This window comes from Ovis aries, chromosome 2 (assembly GCF_016772045.2).
Source record: "Ovis aries strain OAR_USU_Benz2616 breed Rambouillet chromosome 2, ARS-UI_Ramb_v3.0, whole genome shotgun sequence".
NCBI classification, from domain to species: Eukaryota; Metazoa; Chordata; class Mammalia; order Artiodactyla; family Bovidae; genus Ovis; species Ovis aries.
This window is the reverse complement of record NC_056055.1, coordinates 74127082-74142028: the sequence shown is the minus strand read 5'-3', so window position 1 is coordinate 74142028 and position 14947 is coordinate 74127082. Positions and strand designations below refer to the sequence as shown.

The 14947-nt window shown below is 36.7% G+C and overlaps 1 protein-coding gene and 1 pseudogene across 3 annotated transcripts in view; both read left to right on the top strand.

Annotated features, from left to right (window-relative positions):
- Positions 1-14947, top strand: part of BRD10 (bromodomain containing 10) — a 105800-nt gene that overhangs the window by 29145 nt on the left and 61708 nt on the right. For 2 of the 3 annotated variants that reach the window (XM_042243430.2, XM_027964543.3), the window contains exon 2: positions 6008-6208. The exons of the other annotated variant lie outside the window; for it this stretch is intronic. In XM_042243430.2, the coding sequence (XP_042099364.1) occupies positions 6008-6208 (201 nt within the window). The remainder of the gene's footprint in view (positions 1-6007; positions 6209-14947) is intronic. 3 annotated transcript variants of the gene reach the window in all.
- On the top strand, positions 12262-13204 carry LOC132659179 (heterogeneous nuclear ribonucleoprotein A1-like; annotated as a pseudogene).

Sequence of the window (14947 nt, the reverse complement as noted above, 5' to 3'; positions counted from 1 at the left end):
CCTACAATGGCAGCTTCTTGGTTCCAGTAACTACTCCCTCCCCTCCCCTGTTGAATCTAGAGTGATAAAATGCTGTATGGCTGGTCCACGAGTGCTTCTCCATCCCTTCCTAGTTTCCCTGAAGCTTAGTTGCACATTTGTAAATAGATTCTTCATTAAATATCACCTCCTTTTGAGTATTCTCTCTTCCTTGTCAGGACCCTGAGGGCTGTATTGCATTTAAAATTTTTTAAGTAAATGGGTTTAAAAGAGGTTGAAACTCTCCATTTAGAATATTTTTAAGCAGATTAGATGATTCTGTTTCCAACTTTAAAGTATACAGATAAAAAATTTTATAGGTGTCACTTTTACATTGTTTTAGTAACATAAAGTCATGTAATAGTGGAAACCTTTCCAAATATCTGTATTTAGTAGAGGGTCAGTGTTACTCCATATGTTAACATTAAATAAAACTTAATGTCAGCTCATTTCCATCTTAATATATATTTTAGTCATTTTAAACAAAATTGAACCTCTGAATTCTGATATTTGGAATATATCAACACCACAGAAAAGACCTTTCACACTTTGTGAGTGGCTGGTGCACGGGGATGACCCGGAGAGATGTTATGGTGAGGGAGGTGGGAGGGGGGCTTCATATTTGGGAACGCATGTACACCCGTGGTGGATTCATGTCAATGTATGGCAAAACCAATACAGTATTGTAAAGTAAAGTAAAAATAAAAATTTAATTTTAAAAAAGTCAATGAATCAACTATAATTGTTGCTTAGCTTTTACTTACAGTTAGCAATCTGTTATTTTCAAACTACTACCAGACTGATTTCATAGAATAATTTTCCTAGTAGGAAGGAAAAAGCTTCAGTTTTAGAAAAGGGGAGTTATTTTTTGTATAACTTGAAGGTTGATTAATTATCTAACAGTTCTTATTTGGAAGTGAGACTTATTTTCATCTTATAATATTGCCTTTTATTCTCTGATGAATGAAAATGAAAACTACTAGTTAGTAAGAGATGTTTGATAAAGATTCTTTTACTGTGAACAACAGAATAAATGACTGGAATTTTTCAACTTTATGTGTGTAAATTTAAAATAAAATATAGTTTGGCTTGTATCCTTTCAAATGCCGTGTATATATAGTATTTGAGGCTCTGAAGGTAATGGCCGTTAAAAAACAAAGTCCTTATCCTTCTGGAGCTTTCATTCTGGTAAGGAGATGAATAATTACCAAGTAAACAGATAATTATATCATGTAGTATATGATGAGTAGCATGAAGAAAACGAAAGTGGAGTAAGGGAATAGAGAATGACAGGGAATCTGTTGCTGGTTGTGGTGGTCAAGAAAGCCCTCTCAGATATGGTGACATTTTAATAGGGATTTGAGGGAAGTGATAATGCCTAGCCATACAAATATCTAGGGGGAAAGTGCCTTACAGGAGAGAGATCCAGTGCAAAGCGAATGTTGCTGTGATTGAGAATCATAAGGAGACATTCGTGACCAGAACACAAAAAGCTAAAGGCAGAGTCATAGAAGATAGGGTCTGCAGAGGTAAATGAGAACCATATCATACTAGCTCTTGTAGGTCATCAAAACTTAGTGTTGTATTTTAAGTATAACTGGAAGGCTTTAGAGGAGACAGCAGGGGATTGACTTACTCTAATTACCTTTTTAAAAGGATTACTTGGTTTGTTGCCTAAAGGATAGACTGTAGAGAAGTCTGAGTAGAAGCCAGGGGACTGTCACAAAGAGACTGCAGTAATCTAGGTAAGAGTTTGAACATGTACACAAACACACACTACACACTACTGGATGCCATATGTATGTTTACATATGCATATCTACCATAGAAGGCTCAGTTGTGTCCGACTCTTTGCGACCCCATGAATCGCAGCACGCCAGGCCTCCCTGTCCATAACCATCTCCCGGAGTTCATTCAGACTCGCGTCCATCGAGTCAGTGATGTCATCCAGCCGTCTCATCCTGGGTCGTCCCCTTCTCCTCCTGCCCCCAATCCCTCCCAGCATCAGAGTCTTTTCCAATGAATCAACTCTTCGCATGAGGTGGCCAAAGTACTGGAGCTTCAGCTTTTGCATCATTCCTTCCAAAGAAATCCCAGGGCTGATCTCCTTCAGAATGGACTGGTTGGATTTCCTTGCAGTCCAAGGGACTCTCAAGAGTCTTCTCCAACACCACAGTTCAAAAGCATCCATTCTTCGGCACTCAGCCTTCTTCACAGTCCAACTCTCACATCCATACATGACCACAGGAAAAACCATAGCCTTGACTAGATGGACCTTAGTCGGCAAAGTCTCTGCTTTTGAATATACAATCTAGGTTGGTCATAACTTTTCTTCCAAGGAGTAAGCGTCTTTTAATTTCATGGCTGCAGTCACCATCTGCAGTGATTTTGGAGCCCCCCAAAATAAAGTCTGACACTGTTTCTACTGTTTCCCCATCTATTTCCCATGAAGTGATGGGATCAGATGCCATGATCTTCGTTTTCTGAATGTTGAGCTTTAAACCAACTTTTTCACTCTCCTCTTTCACTTTCATCAAGAAAAGGTCAGTTTTATCTGGCTTTTTAGCTCCTCTTCACTTTCTGCCATAAGGGTGGTGTCATCTGCATATCTGAGGTTATTGATATTTCTCCTGGCAATCTTGATTCCAGCTTGTGTTTCTTCCAGTCCAGCGTTTCTCTTGATGTACTCTGCATATAAGCGTACCCTACAATAAGCAGGGTGACAATATACAGCCTTGACGTACTCCTTTTCCTATTTGGAACCAGTCTGTTCCATGTCCAGTTCTAACTGTTGCTTCCTGACCTGCATATAGGTTTCTCAAGAGGCAGGTTAGGTGGTCTGTATTCCCATCTCTTTCAGAATTTTCCACAGTTTGTTGTGATCCACACAGTCAAAGGCTTTGGCATAGTCAATAAAGCAGAAATCGATGTTTTTCTGGAACTCTCTTGCTTTTTCCATGATCCAGCAGATGTTGGCAATTTGATGTCTGGTTCCTCTGCCTTTTCTAAAACCAGCATGAACGTCAGGGAGTTCATGGTTCACGTACTGCTGAAGTCTGGCTTGGAGAATTTTGAGCATTACTTTACTAGCATATAAGATGAATGCAATTGTGCGGTAGTTTGAGCGTTCTTTGGCATTGCCTTTCTTTGGAATTGGAATGAAAACTGACCGTTTCCAGTCCTGTGGCCACTGCTGAGTTTTCCAAACTTGCTGGCATATTGAGTGCAGCACTTTCACAGCATCATCTTTCAGGATTTGAAACAGCTCCACTGGAATTCCATCACCTCCACTAGCTTTGTTCGTAGTGAAGCTTTCTAAGGCCCACTTGACTTCACATTCCAAGATGTCTGGCTCTAGATGAGTGATCACATCATCATGATTATCTGGGTCGTGAAGATCTTTTTTGTACAGTTCTTCTGTGTATTCTTGCCACCTCTTCTTAATATCTTCTGCTCCTGTTAGGTCCCTACAATTTCTGTCCTTTATCGAGCCCATCTTTGTATGAAATGTTCCCTTGGTATCTCTAATTACTAGAGTGGATTGCCATTTCCTTCTCCAGGGGATCTTCCCGACCCAGGGATCGAACCCAGGTCTCACACATTGTAGACAGACGCTTAACCGCCTGAGCCACTAGGGAAGTCCTGGTGTACATATGCATATACTTCTATATAATTCCTTTGGGTTAAAAAAATATGTTTTGTCCAGAAATTTCTTTTTTACATTCAGCAATGTAATAAGGACATCTTTTATAGTGAGTACATACAGATTTACCTATTGCTTTTAATAGATGATATTCTGTGGTGTGATGTGCATGCTCACTCATGTCCGACTTTTTGTGACCCCATGGACTATAGTCTACCAGGCTTCTCTCTCCATGAAATTTTCCAGGCAAGAATACTGAAGTGGGTTGCCATTTCCTTCTCCAGTGTGATGTATGTAACTTTATTTGATCTCATACTGAAAGAAGTTTGTTTCCATGTTGTTCTTTTGAATAACAGACAATATTATGTGTGTGTATTATTGCTCACAGTCATGGATATATGTCTGTAGGCTAAATTACTAGAAGCATGATTGGTCAAAAGATATGTGCACATTAAATCTTAATGATTATTACCAAAGTGACTTCCGAGAAGGTTGTGACAGTTTTACATACCCACTCACGTTGGATAAGAATTTTTTCCTTAGACCCTTTTATCTTTACATATTGATACAAGACAAACAGTTTTCTTTGTATTTGAACTATGAACGATAAATATCAAAGCTTATAAATTCTTATTTCTGATGAGTATAAAGGATATTAATTTCTCTTTGAGAAAATAATGTTCAAAAAAAGTAGTTTGATACTTCATCTTCTGTACTTAAATGACTGAAGTTAAAGGGTAAAATTTAGTTTCTGACTTGTTTACATGACAGTTTAAGCATATGACTTAATGTTTCCCTTAACTCTTCTTCTCCCCCGTGCTCCATGCCCTGTGACTTCTGACATGTCTTCATCTTTTAGTGTAATACTGTCCATGAATGTCCTTTTCCATTAGTATTGACAAGGAGATAAATAAAATTATAGAACTAGTCATTCTGCCAATGTGAACGCTCTACTAAAATGAACCCAGATATATCCATTCAGTATCTGTTATTGCCAGTTTCTTTTCCTTGGGCCCACATTCCTTACTCCCAGCCCAATTAACTATTATACGGATGTATGCTGTTGTGATTAAAAGATCACAGCCTGAAATAGTATGGATAGATTAGCTCAAGTTCTTTAGCAACACTGAAAAACCAGTTTAAAAGTTTATGCCCTGCCGAAAGCTGTATTAATTAAAATGTTATCTCCTCATAGTAAACAAAACAGGTAACAGTGCCACAGTTCAGTAGACCCTTGCAGTCATACTATTCATGGGACCTAGATGGCCTGAGAGTAAGACTGTTATAAAGTTATTCTAACTTAGAGTAATAAACCACTGTAAATATAGTCCAAGACATACAGGAGTTTATTTCATGCCATAAAATCTTGTTTTGGTGATCCTTTAGCTTATTTTGTATTAAAGAAAGCTGTGCCTGTAGGACAGTAGGGAAATATAACTACAGGGTCGACTTCTATTCTAATTGACGTACATTCCTTTCCAGCATAATGAATGCTTGCTTTTAAGATTGGTTTGATTTTACCATTGTAGAAACAACCTGTACAAAGCTTTCAGAGGCTCTGGCATGTTTTGCAAAGATACAACAGCAGTTATTTTCCCTAATGCTTTTCACAATTAACTCATAAATTCAGAAGTCAGTTTTTGGTCTAGGCTTAAAAATTTATAAGATTAATTTAGTGTTTCTTTAGTGTAAATAGTTTTTATTCAATTATGGGTAATTAATCAAACTGCTGAGAAACTTTTTCATCATTATCTTTAAGTGTTAGGTTAATATTGTATTACTAAATATAGGGTAAGGAAGATATTCATGGTGATGTTGAAGAACTCTAGATTAAGCTCTTTATATAGTTTAGTCAGAAAGTTTCTAAATTTACAATTATATATCATAATGCTTACCACTTAATATTTATATATTATAATACTTCATTTGTTTATAATTACTTAAACATGTTTATGTATCATAAATTTTCTCTCCCAAAATGTTTTATTATTATTATATACTTTCCCATACCAATGATAAGTAGTATGAAATCTATAAAGAGATGTAAAGATGTGCTAGATTTAATTTTACAAATTTTTTTCATTAAAGAGATCTTTAATTCTTAATTTAGTGCTTCAGTTTTATATTTTTTAATGTAGGGAAGACACTATCCCTTAGACTGATTTTATGACACGAGTAAGGAAAATTAGAAATTATGTAGCAAGGATAAAAATCTGAAACATAGCTAAGCACAGTTTAACTAAGTTTTATGTAGTTAGCAAAAAGGATTCTTCTTAAGATGCTGGTTGAGGGGGTTTATTGCTTACCCAGAAGATTTGACCTGTGAATGACTTATTCTTCTCCAAGGCACTTGAGAGAAAAGACAACGATAGCAGTTACATCTAGAGGCTATTATGGATTGGAGGATGAGAAGGGAACTGCATGTACTTCAACAAGGCGTCGGTCAACACCACGAAGTTTGGCAGGCTTGACAAGTGGAGTTTTTGAATCTGTAATGGTTCAAGTTTTGAGACAGGAAGAACAGCTGAGAGCAAAAGAAGAAAAAAGGTAAATGTAAAAAAAAACCACAAAAACAGTTAAGTTTCATGTTGTTTAAATTTTTAAGAACTACATTTCAAAGAGTAGCTGTGTAACTTTTGTGTGCCCATATCAAATTTCTGGGCCCATTTTAGTAGTGTTTCCAAAATGCATTCTCACCTAAATATGAGTTAATACTGAAATAGCAAACTCGAATTTGTTTCAAAGTACAGTTTTAAATGTTAAACCAAATTATTTAAAAACTATACAAAAATAATTTTTGTGAAAGATTTCAGGTTGCTTTCTATACTTCTGGAAGTAGTCTCAATTGAATTATAAATTTTAAATGAGAAAAATTTTGAATCGATTTGTAGAACTTTAGAAGCACAGACCTTTAACATTTAAAATTAGGAGAACCTCTGGAGATAATGTAGTTCAAAATGACATATAAGTTCACTTATGCCAGTTCTTTCACTGGTATTAATTTCCTGAATAATTATGCTTACTCTGGACTCATCAGGAAAGAATGTTGTGCTCAATTAGTATTAACTTTTAGGGTCAGGGAGTACAGAGATTGATGACCTATCTATAAGGTTTTTTTAAATAGCAAGAGTAGGGCCCAGAGAGGTAAGTGATTACTCAGAAAAGACTGATAATTTTTATATTAAATCTTATCCCAAACTATATTAGCAATTGCTGATGTAATAGAGAACTACTAATGCTAGTCAAAGTCAATTTATAATATATTGTAATAATGAATTTAGCTTGCTTTGTAGGATTAAAATTCACCCTGAGGCTTTCAGTACCACCATACTTTTTAATAATAGTTGGTAGTTGAGAACCCACAGTGTTCTCAAAAAAAAAAAATAAATAAATAAACAAAACCCACTTCTTTTCCTTGTATAGAGCCTCATTAAACTACTCCTGCTATAGAAAAGGGGGTTGTATGGAAGGGGCTAAAGATTAATCTGACAGTAGTATGTAATAGGTTAGTGTAGAGAGAAATTGAAGAAAACGAAGGCTTATAGGAAGAAGGCTGTAAGGAGTCTAGTGCTCCACTACTGATGACCAGAAATAGGAAGAAGGTCAGATTGTTCTGGAAACAATCAGCAGGACTTAGTACCTTCCTTGATATTGGGGGAACATAGGAAGAGACAAAGAGGAGACTGGAGATAGTTGTAATAGTAGCAATAAGAAGAAAATAAAAAAGAATAGTTAATGTTTACTGTGCAGGGCTATTTGCCAGGTTCAGACTGAAGCAACTTAGCAGCAGCAGCACCTCTAAGTACCTCATATGTATTCAGTATTTGTCCTGAATCAGATAGAGTAACTTTCCCAAAGTCAGGCAGTTTTTGAATGGTAAATTTAAGATTTGAACCAGAGCATTGTGGTTATAGTTTGTACTCCTGAGAAGTATGCTGTCCCTATGACCTAAAAATGACGGAACCATCAAAGAAAATAAAAGAGCTTGAGTCAGTGGTGTGGAGACAGATCCCGTGAACTGCAGTCTTTAATAGTTGTTTGAAGTGATGAGGGAAACATTTAAGCAAGTAAGTAGGAATGGCTAGTAAGAATCTGGAAATATGAGAATCCTTTTCTTTTCTCCAGTTTTATGTATGTATGTGTGTGTGTCCTGTGCGTAACATCAAATAAACATGGGTGAATTAAGACATGGGGGGAAAACCCTCCTTTAAATGTCTAGTAACCATGATAATTTAATATGAATTAAGCTTGCTCTTTGGGTAAAGCATTAACCTTTTCTTTTTAAACTAGGGATATTTTAAGCATGGAACAAAGAATAAAATCAAAGGCCTTGGTACCCACTGCTCAGCAGTTTTTTTTTTTAATAGTTTTAAGTTTTGTTATTTATTATTCTTAAGTTGGAGAAGGCAATGGCAACCCACTCCAGTTCTCTTGCCTGGAAAATCCCATGGATGGAGGAGCCTGGTAGGCTGCAGCCCATGAGGTCGCTAAGAGTCGGACACAACTAAGCGACTTCGCTTTCACTTTTCATTTTCATGATTGGAGAAGGAAATGGCAACCCACTCCAGTGTTCTTGCCTGGAGAATCCCAGGGACGGGGGAGCCTGGTGGGCTGCGGTCTCTGGGGTCGCACAGAGTCGGACACGACTGAAGCGACTTAGAAGCAGCAGCAGCATTCATAAGTTACTTTTGCATCTTTGCTAAAAATCAGTTGAACATACATTTGTGAGTTTTTCTGGACTTTCTGTTCTTAACCATCTATAGGTCCATCCTTAAGTTATGTTGACTTGATGACTATGGCTTTATAATAAGCTTTGAAATTTGGTAGTGTGAATATTCCAACTTTGTATTTTGTTTCTTTTCCCCCTAAAATTTTTAGGCTACCCTGGGATCTTTGCATATCTGGATAATTTTAGAATCATACTGGAAATCCTTCAAAAAATAAAAACACTTGAGGGAATTTTGATTGAGATTGCATGGAAGTTTTGCTAATCTTTTTTTAATGTAGTATCTAATCCAGGGAACTTTTTTATTTCAGAGTTTGTATTTTTTCAGCTCCAGAAGTTACATTTGTTTTTTTAATATCTTCATGTCTTGTGTTCCTTTTAATGTCCTTTTCTGCTAGCTCCATCATCTTTGTCTTTGCTAAGCCAATTGACCAATTTTTCTCCTTGTTGTAAGTAACATTTTTCTGCTTCTTGATGTGTCCAGTAATTTTTTTATTAGAAATTGTATGTTGTGAATGTTACCTTGTTGAGTATTTAGATTTGTATTTACCTTCTTAAAAGAGGACTGAGCTTTGTTCTTCCAGAAAGTTAAGTTCCTTGTGGATCAGTTTGATGATCCTTTCAACTCCAACTTGAAGCTCTTATAGGATGGGTCTAGAATAACCTTCACTCCAGTTCAGCCCTGCTACTAAAATCTAATGAGTTTTCCTGGTGGCTCAGCAGTAAAGAATCCTCCTTCTATTAAGGAGACACTGGAGACAAAGGTTTGGTTCCTGGGTCTGAAAGATCCCATGGAGAAGGAAATGGCAATCCATTCCAGTATTATTTCTGGAAAAATCCCACGAACAGAGGAGCCTGGCAGGCTACAATCCATAGCGTCGCAAAGATTTGGACACGACTGAGTGACTAAGCACAGACTAAGATCTGACCTCTCTGGAGTCTCCAGCAAATGCCCCCAAGTGATGACTGAGAACTCTGGACCTCCTCTGGTCTCCCTATTGTGTCTATGAACTCCTTGATCTTACAATTTTCTAGTCATTCTTGTCCTACTTTGTACCCTTGTATAGATTTCTGAAGCTCTTTTCTGCATAGCTTCCTTGTTTTTAGAATTATCTCACAACTTCTAGGTGCCTTACTCCCCTAATGCTGATTTTCATCTCATCTCAACTCAACTCCACTGGACCATTTGGGTTTCTGCTGTCTCTGCTCATGGTCTGGAAATTAATTGCTTTTAGTTAGGAGGTCAGTCAATTGTAGGGATTAACTCATTTATTTCATTTCTTGGGGATCACAGTCTTGTACTGTTTGATATTCAATATCTGAAAACATTTGTTTCATGCATCTTATTCAATTTGTAATTGTTTACAGAGTGAGGGTAAGATTGGTTCAGTTACTGCATCATGACCAGGAAAAGGAGGTCATTTCTGGGCAAATTTTATGTATATATTAATAGATAATATATAGCATTGTTTTGTATGCCTTTAACCTTTATATAAATGGCAGTCTTCTGTTTTCAGTCAACATTATGTGTCTTGAGATTTAGCTGTGTTGAATTATTTCATTGTATTTTATTTCCAGTGCTAGTGTATAATATCCCATTATTTGACTGTATTACAGTTTATCTATTTACTTGATAAGATACACATTTTGGATTAGTTCTAGAGTTGCATTATATAGAATGCTACAGTAAACATTCATGTACTTGTCTTATTTAAGGATGAGGATATGGATAAATAGATCTGTGGGTATGTATCCATTCTACATTGTTTTTAATTTTATTTTTCTTCTTTATGTTTTGACTCACTTAACCTATGTTCCCAACTCTCCCCTTTCTCCTCTGGCAACCACCAATCTGTTCTCTCTCTCTCTCTCTCTTTTTTTTTTCAGACTCTACATACAAGAAAGATCATACAGTTTTATCATTTGCTGTCTGACTTTTTTTTTTCACTTAGCGTAATGTCCTCAAAATCCATCCATGCTGTCAGAAGTGGCAATATTTCCTTCTGTTTTGTAGCTATATAGTACTCCATTGTGTGTGAATACCACAATTTCTTTATCCATTCACCCATTGATGGATACTTAGGTTGTTTTTATATCTTGGCTGTTGTGTATAATACTGCAGTAAATATGGGGATACATATTTTCAAGTTAGTGTTTTCATTTTCTCCAGATAAATCCTCAGAGGTGGAATTACTGGGTTATATTGTAGTTTTATTTTTAATTTTTGGGGGAGCTTCCATACTGTTTTTCATAGTGGTTGCACTAGTTTATATTACCATCAACAGTGCTCAAAGGTTCCCTTGTATCCACATCCTAACCAATGATTTGTTTTTGTGTGTGTGTTTTTGATAATGGTCATTCTGACAGGTATGAGGTGATATCTCATTGTGGTTTTCATTTGCATTTCCCTGATAATTAGTGATGTTGAGCATTTTCTCATGTACCTGTAGACCCTCTGTGTCTTTGGAAAAATGTACATTCAGATCTGTCCATTTTTTATCAAATTGTTTTCTACTATTGGATTGTATAAATTTTTAAATATATTTTGGATTTTAGCCTCTTACCAGATACATGATTTGCAGATATTTTCTCCCATTAATAGCTTGCCTTTTCATTTTGTTGATGACTTCCTTTGCTGTAGAGAGCTTTTTAGTATGATGTAGTCACACTTAGTTGTTTTTTTCTTTTCTTGCTTTTGCTTTTGTTGTCAGATCCAAAACTCTTTACCAAGACCTATGTCAAGGAGCTTATTGACTGTCTTTTTCTTCCAGGAGTTCTATAGTATAAGATCTTACATTCAAGTCTTTAATCCATTTGAGTTCATTTTTGTGTATGTTGTAATATAGTGGTCAAATTTCATTCTTTTACATGTAGCTGTCCAGTTTCCCCAACACCATTTATTGAAGGGATTGTGATTTCCACACTGTATATTCTTGTCTCCTTTGTCATAAAATAGTTGATATATATACATGGGTTTATTTCTGGGCTGTCTGTTCTTTTCCATTGATCTGTGAGTCTGTCTTTATGCCAGTAACCAACTGTCTTGATTACTATAGCTTTGTAACATCACTTGAAGTCAGGGAGCATGATGCGTCTAGCTTTGTTTGGTCTTTCACCTTCTAGGTAATTCATTCTTTTCCATTCAATTCTGTATTCATTCTGCCTTTAATCTTATGGTCATGGCAAGTTCTTTAGTGCTTTAAAGAGTGTTGCTACACTAATAACTACACTAATATGTTCTTAAAGTTGTTGTAAGGAAGTTATATTGATAAAGTAGTTACCATCATATTAGTTTTGTATAAAGCAGTTAATTATGACAGTAAAGTGTCTTATTATATATATTTAAAGAGTAAATTTAATATGCTTATTTTCCTTCCCAAGAACACATGAATATTTAAACTTTTAAACTCTAGATACTCCCCCTCAGTCTTAAGTGCCATCATTGTTCAATATTTTAGTTCTTTCTGGTTCTTAACTGCCCAACTGTTGCCACAGCTCTAGTTTTTAATCTAAGATTCTCTCCTTTCTCATACTTTCTTCATAAGTGATTTCATTCATTCTCATACCACCTATATATAGAAGACTTATAGATAGATGTCTCTTGCTCAAACTTCTCTAAATTTGAAGCCTAATTGCATGCTTAATATATTCTCTGGATGTAATATCTATCAGTGATGATACCAGTGTATCTCATCTGTCAGGAAATAGGTGGCACATTCAAAATGGGGTAATTCAAAGAGGGTTTATTTCCAAAGAAGTTGGAATATAGCTGAACATTAAGACATGAAGCTGAGATACATTCGTTAGGTTACTCCTTTCTGCCCATGGATGCTGTCAGTAAACATCATAGAAGTCTCCCCACTCCACTGCTGTCATGTCTAAGTCAGAGTCTCCCAAAGAGCCCAAACAGCTGTGGCAGCTCTTCATCGGAGGACTGAGCTTTGAAACAACCAATGAGAGTCTGAGAAGCCATTTTGAGCAATGGAAAGCACTCACAGACTGTGTGGTAATGAGGGATCCAAACACCAAGCACTGCAGAGGCTTCAGGTTTGTCACATATGCCTCTGCAGGAGGTGGATGCAGCCTCACACCTTGTGTGAGGTCACACAAGGCGCTTGGAAGAATTGTGGAAGCAAAGAGGACCATCTCAAGAGAAGATTCTCAAATACCCAGTGCCCTCTTAACTGTAAAAAAAGTTTTTATTGATGACCTTAACGACACTGAAGAACATCACCTGAGAGATTATTTTGAACAGTACGGGAAATTTGAAGTGATTGAAATCATGACTGATTGAGGCAGTGGAAGAGAGGCTTTCTTTTTGTAACCTTTGATGACCATAACTCCATAGACAAGATTGTCATTCAGAAATACCACACTGTGAATGGCCACAACTGTGAATTAAGAAAAGCTCTAACTAAGTAAGAGATAGCTAGTGCTTCATCCACCAAAGAGGTCGAAGTGGTTCTGGAAACTTCAGTGGTGAATGTGGAGGTGGTTTTGGTGGGAACGACAACTTTGGTCATGGAGGAAGCTTTAGTGGTTGAGGTGGCTTTGGTGGTGGATATCGTGGCTGTGAGAATGGCTGTAATGGACTTGGTAATGATGGAAGCAATTTTGGAGATGATGGAAGCTACAATGATTTTGGCAATTGCAGCAATCAGTCTTCAAATTTTGGACCTACAAAAGGTGGAAACTTTGGAGGCAGAAGTTCTGTCCCCTATGGCAGTAGAGGCCAGTACTTCACCAAACCATGAAACCAAGGTCACTTTGGTGGTTCCAGTAGTAGCAGTAGCTATGGCAGTGATGGAATGTTTTAATTACTGGCAGGAAACAAAACTTAGCAGGAGTGGAGAGCCAGAGAAGTGACAGGGAAACTACAGTTTACAACAGATTTGTGAACTCAGCCAAGCAGAGTGGTAGCAGGGCCTATCTGCTACAAAGAAGACATGTTTTAGACAATGCAAGTTGAGGACTGTACTTGTGATTAATTGTGTAACACCTAATTTTAATTTCTGTTCTGTGGAAAGTGTAAAGCATTTCAACAAAGTGTTCTAATGTAGTTTGTTGTTGGGGTTTTTTTTTGCACCCATGCTGTTGATTGCTAAATGTAATAGTCTGATCATGACTCTGAATAAATGTGTCTTAAAAAAAAAAAAAAAAGATATAAGGCTATTAGCAAACAAGGGGAATTATGTACTGGTACCGTGAAAGTGAAGTCGCTTAGTCGTGTCCGACTCTTTGTGACCCCATGGACTGTAGCCTACCAGGCTCCTCCCTCCGTGGGATTCTCCAGGCAAGAGTACTGGAGTGGGTTGCCATTAGGAGTACAAAGAAGAGACTATTGAGATGATACCTTCTGTTAAAGGACACAACTCCCCCCACAAAACTTTTAAGTCCATTTATAAAAGTTTTATTCCACTTACATGAACTTAATACACACGTTCTTAACAGTTATGCTTATATTGTTCATGAAATTTTAACAGGACATTAAACAGAGCTAGTCATTATCTCAAGTTATTTCCCTGTTATTATTTGTATAGCACATGTGTGTTAGGCAAATACCAAAAACTTCACAAAGAGGAGGCCAAGGGAATAAATACTTTACCCTACTTTCCTATCTTGCCAGGACACTCTTGACTAAACCTAAGGATAGCTAGCGGATGAGGTTGCCTACTGATACAGATAAAACTATACAGTAGAGAATAGTTCTGGAGGCAAACAAAAGATATTTGCCATAGATCTCTTCTTCAAAATGATTACATCAAAAATTAATTATGAAAGCCTAATGCTTACACCTAGATCTTGATCTCACTGTTGTGCTCCCTATCTTTGTGAATGGCACCACCATCTGTTAGATTACTTAAGTTAGAAATCTGAGATTCATACAGGACATCTTCCTTTCCCTTATACACAAAATTCAGTCCCAAATATTGATGTTTTATTTCCTAAATCTCTCTTTAATCTGCTTCCCTCTGTCTTCTCTGTTTCCATCCAGTTCCTTAATCTCTCACTTAGACAACTATAATCTTCTCTTAATTAGTGAAACTCTGTCCATGCTTACCCTCATTCTATTCTGTTTTTCACATTAAAGGTAGAATTTTGTTGTTGTTCAGTAGGTAAGTCGTATCCAACTCTTTGCGACCCCATAGACTGCAGCATGCCTGGCTTCCCTGTCCTTCACTGTCTCCAGAATTTGCTCAGATTCATGTCTAAAAAGGAGAATGAACTTTTCCCAATGCAGATTTGATCATGCCTCTTCCCTGTTCCGATTACTTTCTACCTCCTCAAAACAAAGCAGGTACACACAAGAACTTTAATGGCTTAATATAGTTTATAAGACCCTGCTTTCAGCTTTTGGCCTCATTCTATCTCTCTAACCCCATTTTACACCCTTTATCCCACATTCTTGCTATCCTTGCCACGCTAGCCTCCCTTTTCTCTCTTCTGTGCCAAGAGATTGTTAACTTTATGTGCATCCAAATTTAGAGTTTACATTAAAAACATATGAAATGTATCAAGAATAGTTAGACCTTTTATCTTAAGCTTTGTTTTCTAAATTT